Source organism: Zootoca vivipara, chromosome 4 (genome assembly GCF_965207765.1).
Source record: "Zootoca vivipara chromosome 4, rZooViv2.hap1.1, whole genome shotgun sequence".
Classification (NCBI taxonomy): Eukaryota; Metazoa; Chordata; class Lepidosauria; order Squamata; family Lacertidae; genus Zootoca; species Zootoca vivipara.
Window position 1 is genome coordinate 32186985 of NC_142587.1, and position 26771 is coordinate 32213755.

A 26771-nucleotide genomic window follows, 5' to 3' on the forward strand; every position below is an offset into this window, starting at 1 on the left:
GAGCAAACCTCAAATGCTATGGGCTTGATTGCTTAAATGCTTTTGTGTTGCAATATAGTTACTTCAGGCAGACTAAAGAGGACTATTTTATTAGCTTCCAAAACAATGTGTATATAGATTTGTTAAATGCTCAATATCCTTAGCTTTGCTTTAAAACAATATGTAGTTATAGGCATGTTGTATTTGCCTTTTAAATTAGCAAAGGCTATTTATTAAGGATTCTGACAACAGACCTATTTATTAATGTGTAATGTTTTAAAATAAAAAAAAAATTCTAGCTCAGTGTTTGCTTTGAGATTTTTCTTCGTAGCTCTGTTGCCTTTTGAGGAGAGTATTATAATTCACAGAGTCACTAGCAGGCTTTCTCCTAATCCTCCAGTCAAAACCACTAATTGTTTTTCCTTCACAAAGATAAGAAAATGTTTATAACCTACCTAAGGCGCTAACCTACTAGCAGTGGGATGTGACAAACCCTGGTACTTAAGTAATCTTATCATTCACTTTTATGGCTTAATTTAAATTGGGGCTTAGCTCTAAAACCTGTTTTCAGTGTTCGGACTTCGCCTTGGCAAACATTACACCTTCAGTGCCTTAAGGCTTCTTCCCCTTTTCTTTCACTGTTCAGAACTGTGGCAACAGGAGCAGCTTGATGGCCGATTCTTCTGCGCAGCTTAGTGCCCCCTCCTGCCAGAAATTAAAAACAAAACAGCGATACAAGGCCAAATGACATGACAAATGACTTATCTGACCCCAAACATGTAGCAGTTGCAGTGCAAGTCACAGGAATGGCATATACTTTTTGTGGCCCTGTAATAGAGGATTAATAATATGGGCGTTTAACTGGGGCGTGGTGGAGTGGTTGCAATGCCATAGCAGGAAAACTCTGAATGCATGTCCGAACTTTTGTAGACATGAACTGGGCTTGTTAACGAGATTCCGCTCGTTTTTAGAACCAGAACTGACTGTGAAATGGCAACAGCAGTTTTTGAAGCTGGCTGAAAAGTAAGGTAAGGAAGCCACCTCTGAATTATGCAGTGGGAGAGAGCACTTCAGGTTACATGCAGAGGCACCTGGTGTGCGAAAGGTAGGGCGAATTATTCATTATTTAGATGCTGGCTGGAGTATGCAAGCAGCTTGAGAAAGTTACCAGCTCCTAAGCAGCAGATGTAGCAGTAGAGAGAGTGACAAACAAACACAAGGCACAGCTAACAATAACTTTTAATTTGAAATAATTAAAATGCACCGACACATTCATTACACTAGTGCATGACTATACCATGGAGATATCCCATTATGCCTATTTAGGTTGTCACAGTGATCTTGAATAAGGGACTGGACAAGCCATCATAAATCTTTTAAGGTAAAAGAAACTTAGGAATTAGATGTTGCACTATTATGATTTCTGCTTGCCATACAGAACTATCGCCCCTTTATCTTTCCCATGGCCCCCATGCACTGTCCTAGGGCTTATTCTGACCCCCAATTACATATGTGTGTCCATGTTGTGCTCTTCCCCTAATTTTCCTTTTCACCCGAGATAGGATCTACAGTTTACAGTCCACTGACTAAACCTCTTTAATGAGGTCTGAAACCCTCCAGGCTAACTTTTTCCACTATCTTACATTGTATCAGGTGCTTAAACTGCGAGCTCATATTTCTCAAATGAACTCTGCCCTTAAGCAATTAGATGCCGGCCAGACAAAAGCAGTAGCCCCAGGAGACAGAATAAACAACTCTCAGTGAGAAGGGCAAATAGCAAGCTTAGCTCTTTCCTGTTTTATGGAACAAAATAAATAAAAAATCCTTCCAGTAGCACCTTAGAGACCAACTAAGTTTGTCATTGGTATGAGCTTTCGTGTGCATGCACACTTTTTAATGTTTTATGGGTCCATGATAATCACAGAATTGTACGGTTGGAAGGAGACCCCAGGGTCATCTAGTCCAACCCGTTTCGGTATGTTTTCTGTAGATGGGAATTCCACTGGAAACACGCACGCATTAGCCATCAGGTGTTTAGCGGTCAAGGGCACACCTGTACTTGAAATCAAGGACAAAGCGACTGCAAAGCCGCCCGTTTGCGGCACGTGCCGTTTCGCAGTCAGTCGAGAGCGGCAGCCGGACCCTATATCAAGTACAGCCAGTGGGGTGTAAGTGGTCAGGCTGGGAGATCAGGGTTCTAATCCCCACTCCACACCTGGGTTTGACCATGGGCCAGTCACTGGTGCTCAGCCTGCCTCACAGGGTTGATGTGAAGATAAAACGGGAGGGGTGGGCCGGGGGGAAACTCTGCACGCCACCTTGAACCTCCCTTGTTGGAATATAAATGCAATATAAATAAATGCAATAGGAATGTAATAAACAAACAAAGCCCCTGCTCCAGAATTCGCGCGTACTTCGCACTACTCCTGAGCAGATGTGCATTGCAAGCTTGGATGTCTCCCTTACCCCATTTGCCCACCCCCACACACCTTCCCGGAAGGAGGAGAGGGGGAAACTCTCACGTGACATTCCTCCCCACCCCACAAACATATCCCTTTGGTGAGGCAGCTTCCGCCCGGCTCTTCGCTCCTCCCTTTCCTCCTGGCGTGCCAAGGGAGGGGAGCAAGGGCGCCGGCGGAGTTTCTCGCGTGGATTTGCGCGGAGGGCGGGCGACGGCGCAGAGCAGCCCAGCACCTGAGCGGGGCTTTCCCCATGGCGACGGCGGCGCGCGCTTGGCAAGGGCCCTTGGCTTCCCCTCGGCCTCCTCCTCCTCCGACGCCTCTTCCTCCTCCGCTGCCGCTGCTCCTCTCCGACGCCGCTGCGCCGGCCGTGGCGGGCGGGATATGAGGAAGAAAGAGGCGCCGCCGTTGCAGGTAACTGGGCTTGGGCCTCCGGCGGGTGGCTTCTCTCCGTCTCCCCGCAGCGACGCGGAGCCGGATCCCGCGCGCCCCGCGCACGGCCCGCCCCCTGCCCCTCGCCGAGCGGCGCTTTGCTTTAGTTGCCCGGCGTCGCGCGGAGCGTGCAAAGCGGAGGGGATGGTGGTTGCAAGAAGATTTGTGTGGCGCTTGCACGGAGCCGGCGATTACACGGCACACACGCACCCAGAGAGAGAGTCCTCGCCCGCCACAATATTGTTGTGGCCGTTGCATGGTGCGCACTTACCCGGGAGTTGTTCCACTTCGGTGGGATGTGATGTCAACTTAACTTTTACGCAGAGAGCAGGCCTGCTGGAATGAATGGAGCCGGGTTAGGCATGGCCACTCATGTCAACGGGTTTACTCTTGAATAAAAATAAGTGAGTGGAGTGAGTGGCGCGTCACCCAGGGGAGCGACTTCCGCGTAAATACGCATTTCGCGAGTGCAGGCTGACGCGGTTGTAGTTTGGAGATTTAGCAATCTGATTATTATTTTTAAGACCAAGGCTGAGGTAGGATGGCGTAGGCGAAGGAGCTCTAGGAACTACAGCCACCCTTCCTTGGAAGTCTGGCTTTATAACTCTTACCTCAGTTCATTAAGATCATTAAAGGCTCTAGGTTCCTTCCTGGTCCTGTTCTAGTAAGTTGTGGTGCTTAAGGAATGAGCCATGGGATGAATAATTTCTTCTCATAGTTTGAGTGGCTGTATGTCGATATTGTGGGTCTAATATCCTTTTAGGGCATTAGTCTTCAGTCTTTTTAAGCCCTAAGACCCACCTTTAGCTCAAACAGACTTGTGACACACCTCTATTTATTTTCCCAATATGGTGGTGGCATTGTAACCTGCTTTTGGGTGTATGGTGACTCAGTAGTGGGTCCAGGACCACCAGTTGAAGATCAGTGCCTTACCTTACACTGCTCAAGAAGTGAAGGTGATATGCCATCCTTTGCCAAAGCAAAATCCAAGAGTGAGTTGCAGGGTCTTCTCCACTGCGTTGCCGTGGGGTGAATTCATTGCCCTCTGAAGCCTGCCTAGCTATCTCCTAATGCTAGCTGGTGAAGACTTTGCTATTTCGGTAAGCTTTTACTGGCTGTTAGAAAACTTTTAATATTATTTTTTCTGCCGTGTGTGTTGCTTATTGCTAGTAGCTGTGCTGCTGCTTTTACAGTTGCCGTTATTTTATTATTTGTTATAATTCTACTCCGTCTTTCACTGAAAAACCACAAGGTATTTCCTGCCTGCTTTATGTGTTCCTGATTGCATGCTTAACCCTGGACTCCTTAACTTGTAGAGTCTGTGTTTTGCTGCTGGGTTGAATTGGTAGATTTCGGGGATTTAGTAAAAAAACAAAAAACCCAAACAAAGTAGAACTCACAAGTTTGAAGTCTGCTTATACCTGGTTTGAATTGGTTCTGTCAGACCCTGTGCAGAATGTGGTAAATTGGGAGCTGAGTTGAGAACCACAGGAATTGATTATTTGTGGGGTTTCTGCTGTTGCTACATAGCACTTGCTGGAAAAGTTTGGGCATTGTCAATCAGCTCAAGACACCTAGTTTGCATTGAGATTAAATACCTAGGTGTGGTTGTTCTAGTACTGAAGTTTTTGCCAAGTGGATGAGGTAAAGCACGTCTGGTGGATAATCGTAATGCACTTGATATAAGCCTGTTTTGGGGGATCGGTTGATCTGATGCTTGATCTGATGATGGTCTGACTCCATAATAATATAACAGAACCAGAGAGAATGTTGTTGTTGTTAAGTGTTGACTTGTGGCTTTTTAAAATTTCATACTACTTTTAATATTTTATTTTGGTTGTAAGTTGTTTTGGATGTGCATTTGCCCAGAAAAGCAGCATAAAGTGCTTTTGAATTATGGTGCTGGAGGAGACTCTTGAGAGTCCCATGGACTGCAAGAAGATCAAACCTATCCATTCTTAAGGAAATCAGCCCTGAGTGCTCACTGGAAGGACAGATCGTGAAGCTGAGGCTCCAATACTTTGGCCACCTCATGAGAAGAGAAGAATCCTTGGAAAAGACCCTGATGTTGGGAAAGATTGAGGGCACTAGGAGAAGGGGACGACAGAGGACAAGATGGTTGGACAGTGTTCTCGAAGCTACGAACATGAGTTTGACCAAACTGCGGGAGGCAGTGCGAGACAGGAGTGCCTGGCGTGCTATGGTCCATGGGGTCACGAAGAGTCGGACACGACTAAACGACTAAACAACAACAACAACAACCTGGATTTTCATTTTAAAAAATGGAAGGCAGAGTGTAGCATATAAGGATAAAATCAAGTCAAGATCCACAGAAACATAATTTAAAACATCAGTTTTGTTCAAGCAAAGTGCTCGTACATATTAATAGTTTTGCAACCTTATGGGTGGACTACTGTAGAATACTGAATGAAGCTGACATTGAAGAAAGCTCCAATTGACATCAAAAAGTGAACTGCAGCATGTATATGGAAGTGAGCATAATAATGTACAGTCTGTTTTGTGGGAATTATGCTGGCTGCCTAAGATCTTCCAGGCCCAAGGTGCTTTCAAAGGCCCCACCACCTAGAGACAAAACATATATTAGAGACTGTCCTCTGTATGTAAATTACTAATCAGTCCTGCTAGCTCAGCACGTTAAACACTTTGTACCTAAAGCAATATTCTTCCCTCATGGTGTTGTATGAGATACTAAAGCAGGCATCCCTAAACTTCAGCCCTCCAGATGTTTTGGACTACAATTCCCATCTTCCCCGACCACTGGTCCTGTTAGCTAGGGATTATGGGAGCTGTAGGCCAAAACATCTGGAGGGCTGCAGTTTGGGGATGCCTGTACTAGAGGTTAGTAGCACTTCATTGTGCAGATTCTCAAAGCTGTAATGGTCCTAGCTTCCCTTTGTGATACGCCTTGTACAAGAGTGTCATGTGACATAGTCATGAAGGGCTTTCTATAATCTTGTAATGCGTCCAGACAAAAGTTGCTTTGTTAAGATACAGTAAAAATGTTCTATGCAGCTGAAGTACAGTGGCTTTATAAATACGCTAAGCTAGCACTATTTGTAGAAGTAGTGAAAATTGGTCTCGCATTGGGGATTGGATTGCTGACACTTCCAATGTAGTTTTACTACAGCAAACATAAAAGTATTAATATTAATTATAGTTTAAATGCTTTCAAGCCTACACAGTCAGATGCAGCCACAAACTTTCAGGTGCTGGGCTTGAAAGCATTTAAACTATAATTAATATTAATACTTTTATGTTTGCTGTAGTAAAACTACTTGATCAGCAGGAAGCATAACTTAAATTTCTCAGCAACTGGAACAGCCAGAATCGTAAATCTGTCATTTGTCAACATCAGCACCTGAAAGGGGGTAGTGCTCAGTCTGTAGTCCCCATCTTGGAACAGAGCCTACAATATCTACTCTTAATTTGTTTTGGTTATTTCTTCTCCTGCCCCCATTCATTGTGTAATATATTGTATGTTGAAAGACTTCTAGAGAACTCAAAAGCTTGCCCACAGTGTTGTGATATTTTGGTTGGTCCCAATTAAAGTTTTTGCTCGACCGTATACATGTGGATCACCTTTGTTTCCTTAGCTTTCATAATTATTTCTTCCATAATTTGTTGAAAATGGAGCAGAGTGATTTATTACAGAGCAGTGAAAAGCTGTCAAGGGGAACTGGTACTGATAAGGGAGTTCAAAGGAGCAGAGTTAAGGATATATTTTCCACGTGATTTGTATGATTCGGTTACCCAATTTTTTCTTTGCCATTTTAAAGGAGGTAGGTTAGCATCATAGGAACTTCTGAGTTTTACAGGTTGTAAATCATTCCTTAATAAGTCTAGTTAGGTACTCTAGAAAACAAATGTGTTGTGTTTTTCTTCAGTAGGCAATTGTTTGATAGCTTAGAATTGGAAGGACCAGTATTTGCTTAAAGCAAGGATAACCCCTAAATGGCTTCGGCCCAGTATACCTGAAGGAGCGTCTCTGCCCCCATCGTTCTGCCCACACATTGAGGTTCAGCTCTGAGGGCCTTCTGGTGGTTCCCTCACTGCGAGAAGTGAGGTTACAGAGAACCAGGCAGAGGGCCTTCTCGGTAGTGCCACCCACCCTGTGGCACGCATTCCCATCAGATGTAAAGGAAATAAACAACTATTTGACTTTTAGAAGACATCTGAAGGCAGCCCTGTTTAGGGAAGTTTTTAATGCCTGATGTTTTATCGCTTTTTTATTATCATTAATTCTGTTGGGAGCCGCCCAGAGTCGCTGGGGAAACCCTGCCAGATGAGTGGGATATAAATACTAAATTATTATTATTATTAACCCTTCAGACACTTCCAGACACCAACTGCCATCAGCTCAAGCCAAGAATGGCCATCAGTGATGATTTGTAGTGGTAGTCCAGCGACATTGGGAGAAGCATTGCCTTCTCACCCGTGGTTTAGGGGAAACAAAAATGAGAAACATATGGTATATATTACATTCTACTTCCAAGGTGGGGGAACCTTTGCCCATGGCCCCAATTAGGCCTGCCAGGCCATTTTGGCCAAACACCACTCGTTGCCCTATGTCTGATATTTTATATTATGTCTGGTGTCTGGCAGGTAAAAGTGGCGTTAGCAAAGGCCCACATGGTTTGATTTCAAACTGCACAGGCAGAAATGAGTCGCCGTGATGTCAAGTGAATGGCAGGTGGGTAACTGCCCACATGTCAAACTTGACTTGCAGGGCATGAGGAGGATAAGGACTAGGGGCTGCCAGACAGATCCAGCTCCTCACCCTGTTGTACTTCATAGTGACCGAAAATGTTGTTCCAGTCCTTTCCTATCATGAAGCAGCCCCAGCTTTCAACAGGATATGTTTTGTTGTAGCTTCACTGTTTCCCTACAGTTACAGGTAGGTAGCCGTGTTGGTCTGACATAGTCGAAAAAAAATAAAAAAAATTCCTTCCAGTAGCACCTTAGAGACCAACTAAGTTTGTCATTGGTATGAACTTTCGTGTGCATGCACACTTCTTAAGATACTTCCCTACAGGTTAAGCATAGGAATGGGGACAGTTTGGAAGGCAGAAACTGAAGTGGGGCTAGAGGCAACAGCAGTATTGGGGATCTGCTATCTTGTGATACAGAGTAGATAACCTGGGTGTTCCTGGGACATGTAAGCATTAATTAGGAGGATTCCTCAAGTCCATACCCCCAGGTGGCTGTCTGTGTATCGCTTTGAGCTTCTCCAGAATAATGGAGGCATCTTTAGGAAAAGTGAGATGAACCATGCATGCAAAGTACACTCGATTACTGTTAGGATTCTAACATTCTGCCTTTTATGATGCATGCTCAGTAAGAATGTTTAGGGGTCTAGAATTCTTAACATTACCTTCAAAGGAATTTTTCGCAGTAAAGTTGGTAACTTGTTTTTGTATTGGGAACATTTACAAATTCAGATCAGCATGAGTAATGTAGGAATTCACAGTGAATGCTGCGGTGCATGAGGATATAATTTTAGAAGCCTGGTTTGGGGGGAAAAACCCATTACTTTCTAGTTTTTGCTTGAAAGCTGTGATATTTAGAGATCTTATTTTATGGTTTAAAAAACAGGCTGTCTTAACTGCTGTTTTAAAAATCTGTTTATGTGATCTGCTAGAATGTAGGTGTTTAACACAAAACAATACTGATTTGGGCTAGAAATGTATGGTTAGTGTTGTTGCTTCCTGTATTCAGTTATTCATTGATATCTCTCTTGAAACTTCTTACAAATCTAAATTGTAATACCTCAACAAAAGTATCATTTAATACTGCTTCTGAACTTGGGAGTATCTGGTTAGCTCAGATTCTAGTTACGTCAGACAGAAGAGTATCAAACCATGGTTTTATGATCCTAGTTTACTCAGTAACTGGAGATTTTAAACTACATCCAGAGTTCAGATACAACAGGGAACTCTGGTTCATTTTGCATTGAAGATGGAAGCTTTTCAATCTCCTCTTGCATGTGAAAGAGCAATGGGTTGGTTAAGGCTTGCTGTGGCTACTGCAGGTAATTTTAAACTTTGGTTTGATGTCACAGGGCTGAACTGGCCTTTTTGTGCTGAAATTAAACAGCAAACATAGTTCAGGATATTTGACTGTAGGGAGAAAACCCTGAAAATACTAATACAGCACCTATTAGTCTTTGAACCCCACTGTAGAAGAGGGGAAAGCACTTTCTGTAAATAGCTTTACAGTGGTACCTCGGTTTAAGTACACAATTGGTTCCGGAAGTCTGTACTTAACCTGAAGCGTACTTAACCTGAAGCGAACTTTCCCATTGAAAGTAATGGAAAGTGGATTAATCCGTTCCAGACGGGTCCGCGGAGTACTTAAACTGAAAATACTCAAACCGAGGCGTACTTAAACCGAGGTATGACTGTACAAGAAAGAAAGAAAGAAAGAAAGAAAGAAAGAAAGAAAGAAAGAAAGAAAGAAAGAAAGAAAGAAAGAGCCCACAACCTGTAAGCAAATTAGGGGAGCTTGATACAAAGTTACTGCGGATTGACATTCTTTCTTTTTCAGTGTAGCCTATTTGCTTAGTGAGATGGAAGACAAATGGCTTAAAGAAATGTCTGTAAAATGTCACAAAGGTAAGGGTGTGTTTTGTAAAGATCACACAGAAAACTAGATAGGTGGAAGCACAAAATGTATCTATTGCAGTTAAGATAGCAACATGTGTGTAACGTAGAACTGCAACCTGTTTTTGGAGGGATCTATATGTGCAAGGCTGAACCTTGGGTGTGTTTTAAAAATAATGCAGGAAGACTTGAACAATGGCATTTCAGAATAAGTAATGGTTGTTCTATCTTTAGGAAATGAATTTTACTTTCTTTTGAAAGAATAAGGCACAGTTGCTAGCCTGAACAAAACCTTGTCCTTCATGTGACAGAAAATGAGGGAAGGAGTCACAACTTTTCTTTTTTAATGTGGAATACGTAGACTTGAAATCCTAACGCTACTTATCTGGGAATAACCCCCATTTAATTCAGTTGGACTTTTGCAGACATGATTAGGTGTAGAATGGCAGGGCCAACACAGTTGTTTTGAGACTTCTGTATTTTGCTGAAGAATAAATTCTGGCATTTGGAGCCATTTGTAACAATGGTTTAATCTCGGTATATGGAATAAGTGCACTTCCTACAGAACTAAGAGTTATGCAAGTACTGTATAGGCAAAGAAAAGCCCTGGTGTGTTTAAAACAGAAAGACAACTTGTTTTCTTCAAAGTTTAAAAGGAAGCTAATTATAAGAAGAAGATAAATGTTTCTGAACAGTGCAGCTGATCAATACAATACAGTGCATGTTTCTTTCAGTCTGGGATTTTCTTCCTCTTTCATATGTGGAGCTGCTTCAGAAATCTGCAAGAGGCTTCTTGTTCACCTTCATTATTATTTATCTTTGTCATGTGGCTGAAGCAGGCATCTCCAAACTCTGCTCTCCAGATGTTTTGGGAATACAACTCCCATCATCCCTAGCTAACAGGACCAGTGGTCAGGGATGATGGGAATTGTAGCCCCAAAACATCTGGATGGCCGAGTTTGGGGGTGCCTGGGGTGCAGTATTGCCTGGGAACTATACATGTCCTACTCTTTGGTGTTGATTCTTGCCACGCCTGGCATTTGTAAATGAGGTTCCAGAATGAATTTGTTTGAAGCTGCAAGATTGCTTAACCTTGTACTTTGAAGGAAAGTCTACCAATGTATTAGTGCAATTATTCACAGCGTACAAATAAGTGTAAACCTTCCAGGGTGTTGCAAAATTTAATCCTCAGGATTATCTAGACAGGACTTGTGGTTATGGCGTCACTGCCAATTTAGAAGTTGTACACCGGGAAATAATCATAAATAAATAAATGCTGTAGGTTGCATGGCTGGGGTTCTGCACAAGGCATTCATGGGGTGCGTCACCTTGCACAGGCCCACAAACCTATACTTGGAAAGGTGTCAGTGTGGCGTAGTGGTCAAGAGCAGTAGACTCATAATCTGGGGATCCGGGTTCGCGTCTCCGCTCCTCCACATGCAACTGCTGGGTGATCTTGGGCTAGTCACACTTCTCTGAAGTTTCTCAGTCCCACTCACCTCACAGAGTTCTTGTTGTGGGGGAGGAAGGGAAAGGAGAATGGTAGCCACTTTGAGACTCCTTAGGGTAGTGATAAAGCAGGATATCAAATCCAAACTACTCTTCTTCTTCTTCTTCTTCTTTCTTCTTCTTCTTCTTCTTCTTCTGTCATCGTTCAAGCTCACCAACCTGAACTGTGTGCATCATATCATGTTAGGAAATTGAACACAATTTTTTTGTGATAAAATGAAGATGGGAGGTACCTAATATATCCTGTCTCCAGGAAAATATAGTAAGATCCTTGGAACCTTGAATCTGGTAAACATATACAGTAGTACCTCGGGTTACGAACACGATCCGTTCCAGGTCGCAGTTCGTAACCCGAAAAGTTTGTAACCCGACCCGCCATTTTGCGCATGGAGACCATTTGCCCTCAGGGGATTTCACTTGTTTCAGTGGAGGACAGAGGGATGTGTGGTATGGCTGTCCCTTCCACTGAAGCAAATTCGGAAACTTGGGCTGGGGCATACATCATGCACAGAAGAACTGTCTCTCTTGCTGAGCCTTATTGTAATTATATACTTTTTTTTGTTTTTAGGTTTCAATTCAGCATCGCCTTGCCTCCAGTACCAGCAACAGCTGTGCTCCTTGATCAATGTGACGGTCTGGAATGCTTCAGCAACTGACGAAATGATTGAGGGTAGCGGAAGATATGATTTTTACATTGGTCTGGTATTGGCAATGAGCTCCAGCCTTTTCATTGGTGGGAGTTTCATCCTGAAGAAGAAAGGTCTCCTTCGATTGGCTAGGAAGGGCTCCATGAGAGCAGGTACAAGTTTGTTTGAACGGGGGGAAACATGTTTGAGGGGAAACATGAACTTTGAGCCGAGACCTTGCCTGTAACTTGAAGCGTATACAAAATCTTTCATACGAAGTCTTCTACAATTGTATGCAGAATTTAGCATATGGGACAGAATTCTGAGAATCCCCACTACATTTTTTTTAATTAAAAAGAGCCAGTTTGCACCCTTTTGGTTTTAAGAGAGTTAAAAAGTGGGAGATGGGGTACAGCTTGACATAATGCAGGAAAGGAGATTCTGCTTCTCCACAGCTGAGAACCATGTGGCAGATTCTAGAGTTGGAAGGTACACCAAGAGTCATCTAGTCCACCCCCCTGCAGTGTAGGAATTTCATACATATGGGCTGAAATGTTACTCCTTATAGTGTTCACAATGGAAGCATGTGGTAGACAAGCTGGGATATAACTCTTCAGCACTATTTACAGTGTCCAAGGAGTGAAGTAACACCGTCCCCTGGCTCTCCAGTCGTGTTTCACTAACCGTAGCATGTCTGTGCCCAACGCCTATATTTTGACTCAATTCTAAAAACCAACCCCCTAACCCCTTCACAAGGACACATCAAACTCAGGATGTCTGCAAGCACACATGCATTTTGCTCTTATTTATGCAAATATTTTATGGTATTGATTTTGGGGTTTCCTTGAAGCTTAACTTTTTCTGCTTGGTGTTTAAAAGTGTCTCGTGAATCTTGTGTTTATCTCTGTAGTGTAATGATTCCCTTCAACTAAATGGTCTTCCTATCTGAGTATGCTGCATCACTGTATTTTCATGTTACAGAGTAAACAAATTGGGTTAACTTCAGCTGTTTTTAAAGCCTTTAACTATTTTGAAACATGCATATTTCAAACAATTTGCATATTATCAATGCTAGCATGCGTACATTTTGGAAGGATGGTCGAGCTTTTCATGATGCAAATTCGTACCTACTCTGCTTACGTGGCAGCAAAAGCTCCTACCTGACACACACAAACTTGTACTGCTCTGAGATCTCCGTGGTAGATATAAAATTGTGGAATTTCATAGTTCTATAGTTTTGTTTTGTCAAACAAAATGTTAACAAACCTTTTAAAAACATATGGGTCCTTAAATTCCTTAAAGAGGTGGGGATGCAACAATGGTTTGTGAGGTTTCATGGTCAAGGAAAATGGTGGCCCAAAGAAGAGGCTTCTATGCAAACTGCATACCTAATGTTTTCTGAATATTTTTTGCTTTTGCCAGTTGAAAAATAGGATTAAAATAAAAGTGGAAATCGACGTTGTTGAGTAGAGAAGGAAGGTTTCATTATCTGACCTTGGAGAGACCTGGCTTTTATCCAAATGACGAAGCAGCTAGTTCTGCCCATCCAAAAATTCTTTGGGCTTACGATAGACTTCAGCATTCCAATGTAGAAATGTTGTAATGAATTCGTATATTCAGTACTTCCCCCCCCCCCTTTGGGCCGATACACAGATTTGCATTTTAAAAACAATCTTTTTGGAATATAACAAAATGCAAGGAATAGAAAGTTACACAAAGCCAATGCTAAGGAAATTACCCCTATTTTATTAATTTCCTGTGTTGCAGGGGGTTGGGCTAGATGACCATCAGGGTCCCTTACAACTACATTTCAATGATTCTGGCAACATATGTCCATGCATAATGCAAATATATCTAATCTGAAACTATGTCAGGTAACCCTAGCTTTGGATACTGTATTTTCACTCACAGAAGAGTCAGGGCTTTATTGCACAGAAGCTCCTTCATTTCACTGTAGGAGTGTTCTCCTTGGAAGACAGACATTTGTGAGCTGCATTACATCAGTGCATGCATGTAATGTGAAATATTGCAAAGCTTTTTCCAGCATCCTGAGGGCTGCCTTGTAAATAGAGTAAAAGATGGTAGCAATATTAATATCCAAATCTTGGAGTTTTCGAGCACCGTGGATTGGGCAAAGCAACATTATTCGAGAACTATTTTTTAAAAGTATTTCAGTCATCGTAATAAAAAGGCTTTTATTGACTAGTATCGTATTTTTTTAAAAAAATCCTGGACCTTTAAAAACCTAAAATATAATAGTAGCATCTATTGTGTACCACAGTAACTTGTTTCCCCCCCCTTTTCTTAAAACACTAGGACAAGGTGGCCATGCATACCTTAAAGAGTGGCTCTGGTGGGCTGGACTCTTGTCAAGTAAGTTACACTAATTTACTTTTTAAAAAAACTTTTACTTTTTTTTAAAAAAGTCCTCTTTGGTTTTCTGTGAACCCAGTCAAGACTGCATTGAGAGTTGGCACCGACTGGGGGCTCAGAAGGGTCCATCACTGACCTCGTGTGACCTTGAGAAGCTTGGCACTTCAGGGCCAGTCACTCATCTCACTTCCTCTTTGCTGTAGATGTGGCTTACCTGGTGGCACTGGGAGAGGGGTCTCTCCTTATGGGATCAGACAACCTGCAGCAGTTCCGCAGGAGGCAGCTGCAGATTCTCCCCCCACCCCCCAAAAAAGATGCAGTGTCTGATGCTTAGCAGCGCACACCTTGAGTGCTGGCTGGGCTCCCATAATAATCCCCTGTCATTAGATAAAACATGGCTGTGGGGAGGGAGTAAGGTGAGTGATTGGCGGCAGCAGCAGCAACCAACAGTCATGTTACATAGGGGCTCTGGCAGCACACCAGGTGAGGAACAGGTCAGCACCACCTGGCAAGGGCTCAATGGTGGCATGTGGCAATATCTCTGAACCCCCCAAAGGAGGAAGAGAATGATCTTAAGCGTGGGATGCCAGTAAAGGAACATAGAAAAGTAGTGCAGGTATTGTGAAAGAATTTGAAGACCGGGTGGGGAAGTAACGCAGGGCCCTAGGACAGAATGGGGCTGAATTCTGGAGAGGAAATGGGAAGATGTGGCTTTGGAGGCAGGCAATGGTATGTTGTGACACAAACACCCATTCATTTGTGCTGCTGAATGTTTAGATTTCATTTCGACTGGGGAGAATGATCAGTTCCAATTTCTGCTAGCTTCCAATTCAGTATAATCCAGATCACTTTCTGACTCTGCAAGGGGGAATTGAAAAACCGCTCCTCGTATTGGAAACCATAATTATTATTTTTCCTCAAGTCGTTGAGAACTGGAAAGGTGACCCCAAACTGAAAGGCATTCTTGTGTTAAAAATTCGTAAGACGTTGGCTTTGAATTTTCCTGTTAAGGGATTTCCTTGTTGGTAAAAGCTGCTTTTTATGCATTTTGGTTTTCATCTGCAGGGGTGGGTAGTCAGCTTGAGTTTTCGAAAGCTTATCTGAAACTTGTCCCCTTTTGTATTTTAATTTGTAGTGGGAACTGGCGAAGTTGCGAACTTTGCTGCCTATGCATTTGCACCAGCTACATTGGTGACTCCCTTAGGAGCTCTAAGTGTTCTTGTAAGGTAAGGAATATGGCATTTTCAGAGGCCGTGTGGTTGCACCTGCTAATAAGTGCGAACTTATGTGCGAGTACACAAAAACATGTTGAAGTCTGTTAGCCTCTTATTCCAACGTAAACATGAACCAGTTGCTGTGTTTCTCCTTTTGGAGCTAAACTGTATCATTGTAGTTTTAAAACATTAAAAATTCAAACATACAGTGGTACCTTGACTTACGAATGGGGCAAATGGCCACGCACTCACGATTTTTTCGACATCCGAACGGAAACCGCTGCGCCTTTAGATAGACTATCTTTAATCTTGTCAGAATCCCCAAGACGGTTTTTGGTATTAAAAATAGTAATAATGGAGCAATTCAAATTTACAACATGGATTTATGTTTTTTGTTTCAGTGCCATTCTCTCATCATACTTTTTAAATGAAAAGCTCAATCTGCATGGAAAAGTTGGGTGTTTGTTAAGTGTACTGGGTACAACTGTGATGGTAATTCATGCACCCCAAGAAGAGGCAGTGGAAACTTTGAATGAAATATCCCACAAGCTGGGTGATCCAGGTGAGAGAGCCCTGCACTCTGTTTGGTAAAAGCAAGGAGCAGTAGAGAAATACAGTGGTGCCTCGCTTAACGAACTCCCTGTAAGACGAAATTTCCGCTTAAAGAAAGGATTTTTCTAGCGGAGGTTGCCTCGCTAGACGAATTTCCTATGGGATTCGCTAGACAAATTTTTCGTTATAAGAATAGACCTGTGGAACGAATTAAATTCGTCTAGCGAGGCACCACTATACACAATTCATAGGAATACAGTCATACCTTGGAAGTCAAACTTCCAAAGCATTCGAAAACCAAATCGTAGCTTGATTGGCTGCAGGAAGCTCCTGCAGCCAATCAGAAGCTGCGGAAGCCCCGTTGGATGTTCGGGTTCCAAAAGAATGTTTGCAAATTGGAACCATCACTTATGAGTTTGCGGCGTTTGGGAGCCAAAACGTCACAGTTCAGGATCCAAGGTATGACTGTATTGTAAAAACTAGTGTGTGAAAACTAGTTTTAGGTTTGCAACACCAACTGTTCAAAAGAACCACAGGCACTTTTAAGAGAAATTTGTGTTTTACAGTATACAGCTATGTGCTTTGTGCTTCCCCTGCTACAGCTAACTGCATTTTTTAAACAGAAGTTAAAAGACCTAACTGCTTTACAAAAGGCAAACTGAAATGCTCATTAAATACCGATGAGAAATTAATATTAAAAACAAGTTGTTTTTATATTAAAAAAATGAAACCAGCAATTAAAAAAGTTATGCCTCCTAAAATCACATGTTAAAATGTCATGCTCTGGCATTAGTACTGCAAAATTAGGAAGCTTATCCCCTCCCCTCCCTTTGCTTTAAAATGGCAGGGTTTTTTTCTTCCAGTGCATTCATATTACTAGATTACTATACTGAGCATCAGATTCTCCCCCCGCCCCCTTCAAGTCTTAGCTCATACAGAATAATAAAACGCAAATTATGGCTGATGTGATTTCTCTTTATGTTGCAGGTTTTGTGGTCTTTGCTACATTTGTTGTCATTGTGTCCTTAATAATGATCTTTGTGGTGGGACCACGGCATGGACAAACCAACATTCTTGTGTACATAACAATATGCTCAGTCATTGGAGCTCTGTCTGTTTCCTGTGTAAAAGGCTTGGGCATCGCTATAAAGGAACTTTTTGCTGGGAAGCCCGTGCTGACGCATCCTTTATTCTGGATTCTGCTGCTAAGTCTTATTGTCTGCGTTAGCACGCAGATCAACTATTTAAATCGAGCCCTGGATATATTCAACACTTCCCTCGTGACACCAATCTATTATGTATTCTTCACAACATCTGTTTTAACTTGCTCTGCTATCCTCTTCAAAGAGTGGCAACACATGGCAGCTGACGACGTTATTGGTACTCTTAGTGGCTTTCTCACTATAATAGTGGGGATATTTCTATTGCATGCCTTTAAGGATGTCAACTTCACCCTAGCAAACTTGCCTGTGTCTTTACGTAAAGATGACAGAGGAATAAATGGCTCTTTGCCAAGCACATACGAACGCTTCAACGATGAAGAAAGTGGAAGCCGTGTAGGTGATCTGCAGTCCACAGAGGGAGTGGCCTCTAGGAGAAATGGGAACCTGGGAGCATCTTAAGAAGAGAGCAATTCTGTAACTGTGTTGTTGTGGAATGTCATTTTTAAGTGCTTGTCAGAAACAAATGTATTTAAACAGTATGTATAGACAATCGTTTGTTTTTAAGGTTTGACTAGTTTGGACCAAGAACAGTGGTGGATTTTTATTTGCCTTACTTATCATTTAAAAAAAAAACAATACTAAAGGACTCCAAAAACATGTTTTGCTAAATTACCTGTGAACATGTAAAATACTAATTTTTTTGTTTAGGACTTACTTATTGCACTAATGACAATTTTAACAAATAAAATGCTTTATTTCTGCATGAGTGAGAGGTGAATTGACACATACCTGGCCATCTTTTTGTGCTGCTTTCCTAAATTAGTTAGTTGTTCCGTACACTGAAACGCAAGGCTACCTGTTAATTTACTCAGACATTGAGGGTATGGAAGTAGGTGAAACCCACTGAACCTTGCGTAAAGTTTCCCTTCTCCCAGCTGAAAAGAACCTTGAGCTGCAATGCAACGGAGTACTATCTACATGGATAAAAAGCAGAAGAATGCTGTTGCTAGAAAGAGGTTCTTTTCATGTGATGCATTAGATACAGTCTACACCCACTCATTTGTGTGAACAGATTATAGGCAAAGTTTAGATACAACATATGGTTCAGCATGAGGCTTGTTTGTTCTGCACAGTATATGAAGAAACAAACCTGCTTTTGCTAAACATTTCTATAGTGCTTTTCAAGTAAACACAACAGTTCACCTGCATTAGCTAGCTGTAACCATTATAGGCACCCTGTAAGTTTAAACCAAAGCCAGCTTTGATTAGAGAGATGCCTTTTATCTTCTTTTTCACCAATGTAGTTCCTAATTAGTGCAACTCTGCCCTGTTTTCCATGGGAACTAAGAGACTTCTTGTTGACCTATGTAAACATGAAGTTCAGCACAGGTTTTAAGCATGTGTCTTTGGTAAAGACAAATGGTTGACATGCAGATGGGGAGTCTATATTTTAAAAAAGGGGGTGGGTGGGTGGGTGGTTGGGGGAATACATTTATGCCTAGAAGCTTTTTATACAGCTGACTAGAGAAGGATAAACGGGGAGACAACACATTCCTTCAGTTTTATGAACAGCTTAGGTCTTAAAAAGACAAGGATATGGAATGACAGCATCAGAGACCACCAGGAGTAAAAGCAGTAGTACGGTACTTTTAAAATACACACATTTTCCCTCTTGCAGCAGAACCGCAAGGAGGGAACCAAGAAGCTTTTGCAACTTCTCATTGTCTGGTTTTGCCTAATCTTAAAACCATGCATTTTGAAACTGGTATGTTTCAAATGAACCATAGGTGAGACTGATTAATCACTGGCCAGGTAGGGTTCAGGTAGCAGACTAAACTAGTTAATCTAAACCGCTCTTGAAACACAGCAGAGGAAGAAATGTGCCGTAATCATGACACAATAAAGCACAGTCCGTTGTGAAACCGAAACGGTCGCTTTACAGTTTGGAACATGCTAGAATCTGTATCTTTTTTGCAATGTTCACAGCTGTTTGAAAATACTTCAGAGTGCTTTGCTAAAATTAAAACAGTTCCTGTGTACATAATGCCACACCAATATATATCTGTTAGAAACTAAAAAGGAGCATGGCTGAAAAACCAAGTGGTACGCTCCAAATTAGAAGAGGTAAATGCTATGTTTCAGCCCTTATCTGCATGTATTACATATAGTAGTATTTGAGACAGCAACTGGAGCCATTGATAGGAAAGACAGTTTGCACCACACACTACCACCCACATGCTAATTTCAATTTAGAGATTGGTTTGCATATAGACAGCAAATGTTTGTATTAATTTAGCCTCCTTACCTGTTTGTGTTCCAATGAAAGTAAATTCTAAATAAGAAATGTCTTTTGCATGCTGGTGAAATGTACGGCAGCCATTCCTTATAAGACAAATAGCATTTTAAAACCGCGAGACAAAAATTATTTCTAATAGTTTTGGGACACAACCTAAAAGCCTTAGGGCTTTTTAAAAAAAAAAAACTTTGTTCTGAAAGCTATCAGAACCAAGTGTCTGAATTAAAGCGATGAACTCCCAGTCAAAGAGGCCAAGAAAGAAGCCATAGAGGATTTGATTTGCCCTTGTAAAATGGAAAGCTGCTGCTGTGAGTGCCAGCTTTATTTTTAACCTATACCTTAAACAGGTCTTGCAACGTGGCTGAATTGTTAAAGAGTGTAAGATGACAGCCCCTGGAAGGGCAATTTGCAAACACCTCTTCCTCTCACTAGATGGGAGCTTGACAAGAGTGACTCTTACATCCATAGTTGTCTTTTAACATGTTTTAATTCAGAATTTAGCTTCAGAAGTAGTTAAACTACTGACCCATGATTCACAAAAGTAAAATTATAAATATTCACCAAGCTTGGCATTAGAAAGAGGCTAAGTGTTAGGAAAGGTAGAGTCCTTTTATAAGAATGAAACAAAACAAAGAAACAAAACAAAACTTGAAGGGTATAATTCTAAATTCTAACAAACCAAAGTATGCTACCTATATATATATAGTTGTAGAGTGACTTTCACAGCTGCTTTGTTTGCTTCCAATGTGGAATATGGTATTCAAATCTCTCCCCATTTTAAAAGCTAAAAAAGCAGCAGCTGGTGCCATTAAGTCTGCATGGGCAGACACTCTACATATTAAAACCATTAATTGCTTCCATCTTGTAATTTTTTTTTTAAAATGTCCCCTTTAAAACCCTTATTTCCAAAGATATAGGGGCTACAGATGTTCCGAGAAAGAACATTCCAGTGATGAAAGACACTTGAGGAGTTACAAAATAGGGCGTTTCCTGTAAAGGCTAGCAAAGCAGGGTAATGCTTCTGTTAAAGACACCCCTGAAAAAGGACAACTTTTCATTTTTGCTAGTAGTAGGTGGACAAATGGAGGAAGACCCCATACACTATTAACCTCTCTAGAATGATTACAACAGCTGGAGAAATGCAAAGGATTTTAAGGCTAAAAAAGAGGCTGCAGTCGAAAGCCTTTTATCAAAAGTACATAAAAAAAATAGTTAAAAAACAGAGAACTGTGTACAGTTATTATGCTCGGAAACAGCTAAAGACCTGGTCCTCACAGAAGGCGCTCAGGTGATACTAGAAAACAGTGGTGGTCAAGATAATACTCCCCTTAGCTATCAAATCTTGTCTGGCATTGTGGTGCAGCAGGTACACGTTCCAAAGGAAAAGAGAAAAGTGGATCTTTCCTAGTTACTGGCCAACGACTGATGAATGGGAGGCTGGAAACAGCGGACATGCTCCACGGGGGTGCCTTCTCCGTCACCAGATTTCAAATACTTGTCCAATATAGTAATGATCTCATCGTTCAGGATCTGGAACTTGCGGATTCTCTCCACCATTTTCTTCAAAGGCTGCAGAACCAAAACGGCAACAGTTAAGGAGAAGGCCAGGCTACACTTATTGCTCAGGAAATTCAAAAGAAAAGGGAGATAAATATTGCCACGGTGTTTTAAGTCGAGTCCTACAATGTAAAAAGCAGAAACGGGCAAAATGAGAAACGGAGGCCGCTCCTGTCAACTTACCACGTTCTTTATGACCTCATCTTTGCCGTCGTGTTTCTGTACTTTCAGTAAGTGGTAGCAGAAATCCAGCACGTCAAACCGACGCTGTTGCCCCAAAAGCACAATGATCATGCAGCCAGCCCAGTGCAACCCATCTCCGAAACACTGCCTGAGAAGTGAGATGCGTAGAAAGCGTTATTTTTAGGTTCACTAGGACAAGTCAAAATGAAACACAGAACTTTTAAAACACTGAACTGTGTTAAGATTTCTAGTGTTAAGTGGCCTAGTTGTTGTTCAGAGGGACATCTTATGAAATTATTACAGGTCTAAAATAAGAAGCAGCATGGAATTATTCATCTAAACACTTGCTACCTCGCAGTGCTACAATGCTAGAGTGTTAACTGGCTAGGAGAACAGCATATCATCCCATTTGCCTGAGTTTACCATCCTCCTCTTCCATTGTTTCTGAAGAACAAGCCAGTGACTGGCAGGAACACAACTGCTGAAAAACTAAAACAAAACTAACCCAAGATTGGTTTTTTTAAATAAATAAAAGCACCGCAAATTTCCTGAGATTTCCATAGGCTAATATTAGGGTACTAGTTTGGTGACTAATGTTCAGTTCAGTTCAATTTATTTTGTTTAGTGAGCAGCCATAAAAGTAATTAGCACCAAGAATACTGCTAATAATCGTAGTTTACATTTCTACTCCCCAACCTTTACAGGATAAATAAGTTCCCATTCCCCCTTTTAAAGTTTTATTAGGCAAATTTGTAAAGCCTTGGTAAGAAATTTGGTTTTAAAGGATATATATCTCTCTACATCAGACAACAACAAAAAACAGGTCTTTGCCAGAAACACTCTTCCCTTCTGCAATCTTAACAGTGGGCGGATGCAATTGTTTCTAAGGTCATACTAAAAAGGGCATTCAAGGAGTACATGAGACGACTATGTTAGGAGTGCTACAATGATCAAAAAGAATTGAAATCACACATTTAATATTTCAGGATGGCTTCAGTTCTGTGCTCACATCGCATTCCTTCCCTAGAAAAACTCGTAATACAGATTGACTTTTTCCCTCTTTCCATTTGCTGTGTGATCAAAAAATTCCAAATCGATCTCATCGTTTTCTTGGTGACATCCCACACCTAGCTACTGAAATAAGCAAGTGTTATAAACGGGGGCCTTAAGCAAGCACTCAAGATACATACTCCACGGTAAATTCATGAGTCCCCACAGGAATGCAGTACACAAACTGCATTGCACTCCACAAGCGATGGAATTCCACGCATTCGTCAACGTGCATCACACCGTTGCTGGGGAGAGGCCCACGCCAGATTGGGTCATCAAGGAAGGTTCGAATCCTGGTCAAGATGACTTCAAACATGGACAGCCCACAGCAGAGGCGCTCCTTGGTCAACAAGTCTCCTTCTCTCGCGATGGCAATTTGCTACAGTTGCAACCAAAGAGAATACCATGTTAGGACGTAAAGAAGAAAATTATCTCCGGAGAATTACCGCAATGTCCCCGTAACCCTGTCTCCTGGCATTGAGCAACTGGCAATGTGCTCGAAGTAGTTGCTCTATCCAGCAGCCCTAACTGCAAACCAAGTGATGTCCAGGCATCTTTTCCCTTGTACTGTGGGTTTTTTTTGGGGGGGGGAAGAATACAGCTTTACTGCCCAAAGAATGAAAGCTGTACCTGAGGTGTTCCTAGTCTTTCAATCAGTGGAACGAGGTGGAGCGGAGCATACTTTGATTCTAGTCTCTTCATTTTAGCATCCAGTCTTTCACCCTCTGGAAAGAGACAACATTATTTTGTTTTTTTTAAAGGGAAGTAGTGCTTAAAAGAGAAACACCTTTGCATTGTTCCAATAATGGTTATGCATTAATTGTATTGCTTTTTTTAAATCCCATAATTTTTCACATTATGCACTCAAGGAGGATAGCAATCAAAAAGACCTACCAATAAGAGGACAATAAAATACAGTACCAAAAAAAAACAAAAAACCAAGAGTCATAAAGAACCTAGCACTTAAAGCAGGCATCCCCACACTTCGGCCCCCCAGATGTTTTGGACTACAATTCCCATCTTCCCCGACCACTGGTCCTGTTACCTAGGGATGATGGGAGTTGTAGGCCAAAACATCTGGAGGGCCGCAGTTTGGGGATGCCTGACTTAAAGGAAAGATCTGAGGATCAAAATGGTTTCCTTTTGCTTGATTTATTCCTCTGCCATAGTTTCCTTTAATTAAAAAGAAATCAACAGCAGGGCACTCGCAGTGGGAGCTGCTTACTTGACTCCTAAAATAAAGCTATTGTGTTCCAACATACTTTTCTTCCCACACACATTAAAATCAATTAGGATAAATCTTATCAAACACAAAATTCCAGACTCCAGGGAATGGAATTTTATGTATAGGGGAACTGATTTTCAAAGTTTTCAAAAGGCATTGGCTTACACATCATTTGCAACAAGGAAATGTTTTGCAGCAAGTGGGCGAACTGAACTGGCAGTGATGCTGGCCAATTTCTTGGCTGTCTATTGAGATGACAAGTTTATCTGCTTTTAAGCAAGGCAGGGGGAAAACTGCTTGGCTTCAGTTGGCAAACTAGTGAGAATGCTGTTGGTGGGTGGGGAGGCAGCAGGAAATATATGCTGCTGGCAACCGGAAGTGGTGGAGAAACACTGCACTGCGCAGGAAACAACCCCCCCCCCCGAAGTTACACAAGGGGCTAAGCACCACTTTTCACAACGTGTTTTTCATCCCAATGATTTCAGTGTAGGAAACGGTCTCCCTATTCCTCAGGCTTCATGGCTCAACCTACTTACTCTTCACAGGTGTCCTACCCAATTTGTAACTTGCCAAACCACCAATGGCAGACATGTATCGTGGCCCGTTATTCCCCCTCCCCTGCCTGTTTTTGCAGTCCCAAGCAAGCAGCACCATCAGGAAGATTACGGAACCCTTGGTCAGCACATTCAGGTTGACGGGTCACTGTAAGGAGACATACCTTTGACATGAACTCTTGGCAAAATATTCTGGAATGGTGCAGCATGCAACAGATCACACACTTCCTCCAGTGACTGCAACAAAGTGGACAGAACTCATTGAAAACACAACACACAGCAGCATTCGACGGCGCCAGTTCAGCCAGCTAAGCACTTTTCAGAAGCAGCGCATGCCGCCTTGGCCTCTTGCAAAACTTAATTGCAAGAGGTTGCCTTGGGCTGAAACAGATGCGACGTGGCAAATCTGGGATTGGATTTCTAGATTCTGCTTCGAACTCAAAAGCAAGGGAGGAACAACACCAGGTGGATTTAAAATTTTGCCCCACGCCATTTTCCAACTCTCAAGATATTAGTACTATGGCAGATTTACATTAGGCAAATAGTACAGAGGAAATGGGTTTAAAACAAAAACCCTCTTACACCAATCAAAGCTTGTGCATGGTTGTGTGTGTGTGTGTGCTTTAATGCAAAATTGAATCTTGGATTTTCTGCGTCACATTGATTTCAGTCTTCAGACTCTTAATAAAGCTACACCTTCTTGTTAAAACAGAGAGTCTATTCTACAGGCAGAATTAGAAAATTTATTAGCATTCTCTACCAAAAAAACCTAACACAATGTTCAAGTGGTAGACGGAGAGATGTGAACCAAGCAGTGACTCATGCTTTTATTTTTATCAGCATTATTTCCATAATCCATTATCTCCCAAGGATAGCTCCCGCAAGAGCAGTAATTCAAAGACCTAGTCAAGTAAGGGCACTGTCCATTCTGAAGCAATCTCCGTAACCTAGGTAATTCAGTGAAAAAACTAGCTCAGATAATTAGCCCGCTTTGGCAATGCTTTGTTTTTCCTCTTCAAATGCACAAGGCAGCCAGGCAAAATGAAAGCAAAGTGTCATTTTAGAAGGCAGCATCAGGTCTCATTTCTGGAATTTGCCTTCAGTTCCCACCCTCAGTATAAGAGAACACACATATACCACACATTATAACTTAAATGGAACTGATTTGTACCCATCATCCCTTCTTCTTATATTTCTATACCTTACACACACAAAAACACACCACCCACATTAGTTCCAGCTCAAAACCAGGGCCGGTCACATTTAGCTAATCGGGCAAATATTTCCAAAAATATACGCTCAAGTCCCAAGTGTACAAAAAACCAAATTAGTTAACAGCTACTGTTCAATGCTAACTTGCATCCAAAGAAGCGCCAGCAAGAGGATTAATTGAACTAAAAAAAATATCTTCATTTTGTTCATTGCAGTGTTTGTTTTTCTGTTATGAGTGACTATCTTCTCCACTGTCCCTGGGGGGAAATGTTTATGAGCCCCAAAGGCAGGTATATCTGTCTGTCACTTGCAAATCCATATAATCATTACCAATAAACGAAATAGTCTTGCAAAGTTTTATGCAATGAGACTATGGTTTAATGGTCCCTTAAAGGTTCTTGAGCCTGTTGGCATCTGTCTGTCTCGAGACAGCCTAAGCCTTTTGTCCTACCGAAGTTACCCTGCAAGGCAGAGGTTTAGGATCAGAGTTTTCCTTCTCCTAGATGGGCTACCTCATCTGCCCCTCACTTCCCTCTACAGCATGTGCAGAAACTGCCTTCTGGACCATTGGACCAGCTCAATCCACCAGAGCCTGTCTTCAAATGCAGAGGAAGTCCCTAACCCCCGAGGGTTTGAGACCCATTGGTTACCCTCACTTTGTTTAGCTTGTCGGTGAAAGCTGTTTCCCAGGGTGGCTGCTGTTTCATGTTGAGCCGCAGGTGAGAGCTGAGTGCAGGGTGGGGACCAAAGGTGGAAAAACTACCCTGTTCTTAAGTAACACGTTATTTTCTCTATTGCAGCCAAGTTCCACAGCTTTTGGTGCCAGAGTTGAATTTTTAGGCTGAATGAAAAGAGATGGAGTTGCCAGCATGTACTTTTTTTAAATAAATAAATAAATTATTTATTTATTTATTTACAAAAAAGCTGCAGTTACCTTTCCTAATCTGGACACCAGATGGCATCAGAAGAACACAACATTTCTTTGCAAGTATAAAAATAAAGGAAGGAAATAACGTGTCTACCATTTCTGTAATTCTGGATCTTAATTTGCATAATGAATTCTTTCCCCGACTTCCAAAGAAATAAAATTTTAAAGGACTGGAAAATTATCTTGAAACTTACAGCTGAACTTGTGCCACCTGAAAACAAGTAAAATATTAGACATTACAGTGGTACCTCTGGTTAAAAACTTAATTCGTTCCGGAGGTCCGTTCTTAACCTGAAACTGTTCTTAACCTGAAGCACCACTTTAGTTAATGGGGCCTCCTGCTGTTGCTGCGCCACCAGAGCACGATTTCTGTTCTCACCCTGAAGCAAAGTTCTTAACCTGAGGTACTATTTCTGGGTTAGCGGAGTTTGTAACCTGAAGTGTTTGTAACCTGAAGCGTTTGTAACCCGAAATACCACTGTATTTGAAAGTGAATATAGATTCAAATCACCAGCTTACCAAGCTCTGTTCAATGAGGAGGCAGAAAAGGATAGCGTTTCCCACTTCCCGCAGATTCTGGAAACAGACAGTTTTCAGTTCCGCATATTCAACAATATCCTTCAGCTGGTGATGGAAGAATTCCAGAATACCTGTGACATAAGATGAGGAGAGAGAGATTGTGGAAAGTGAGATAAATCAACACCGCAATGAATTTGTGCACCAGGAAGTAAAAGTAAAAATTCACAGAAAATTAGCATCTTCCGAGATTTTGATCAACACTCTCATAAGGGCAATATTCAACAGGGACAAAAATACTGTATTTGACAACTCCATAGGCC

The 26771-nt window shown here is 41.8% G+C and overlaps 2 protein-coding genes across 6 annotated transcripts in view; one reads left to right on the forward strand and one right to left on the reverse strand.

The window, feature by feature from the left end:
- The first annotated feature begins 2615 nt into the window (after positions 1-2615).
- NIPA2 (NIPA magnesium transporter 2) lies at positions 2616-17693 on the forward strand. 2 transcript variants are annotated; one of them, XM_035116317.3, is made up of 6 exons: positions 2616-3970; positions 11568-11798; positions 13942-13998; positions 15134-15224; positions 15614-15774; positions 16752-17693. In XM_035116317.3, the coding sequence occupies exons 2-6, from the start codon at positions 11660-11662 to the stop codon at positions 17384-17386; spliced, it is 1083 nt and encodes a 360-aa protein (XP_034972208.3). In that variant the 5' UTR covers positions 2616-3970; positions 11568-11659; the 3' UTR covers positions 17387-17693. The 2 variants fall into 2 exon arrangements, with proteins under 2 accessions (XP_034972208.3, XP_034972207.1); XM_035116316.3 differs by having other exon boundaries at positions 2616-2852.
- Positions 17694-19691: 1998 nt separating this feature from the next.
- The window catches only part of CYFIP1 (cytoplasmic FMR1 interacting protein 1), a 61833-nt gene continuing 54753 nt past the window's right edge, over positions 19692-26771 (reverse strand). For all 4 annotated transcript variants that reach the window (XM_088668668.1, XM_035116313.3, XM_035116314.3 and 1 more), the window contains exons 26-31: positions 26452-26582; positions 23957-24029; positions 22644-22738; positions 22154-22392; positions 20964-21111; positions 19692-20792 (exon numbers count right to left, since the gene is read on the reverse strand). In XM_088668668.1, coding sequence (XP_088524794.1) covers positions 20628-20792; positions 20964-21111; positions 22154-22392; positions 22644-22738; positions 23957-24029; positions 26452-26582 — 851 coding nt within the window. In that variant the 3' untranslated portion in view covers positions 19692-20627. The remainder of the gene's footprint in view (positions 20793-20963; positions 21112-22153; positions 22393-22643; positions 22739-23956; positions 24030-26451; positions 26583-26771) is intronic.

Excerpts from the sequence above, each read along its gene's own strand:
- NIPA2 (XM_035116317.3), top strand. The coding sequence starts at position 11,660 with ATGATTGAGGGTAGCGGAAGATATGATTTTTACATTGGTCTGGTATTG. Across the intron at positions 15,225-15,613 it reads GCTCTAAGTGTTCTTGTAAG|TGCCATTCTCTCATCATACT; the intron begins GTAAGGAATATG and ends TTTTTGTTTCAG. Across the intron at positions 15,775-16,751 it reads CCACAAGCTGGGTGATCCAG|GTTTTGTGGTCTTTGCTACA; the intron begins GTGAGAGAGCCC and ends TTTATGTTGCAG.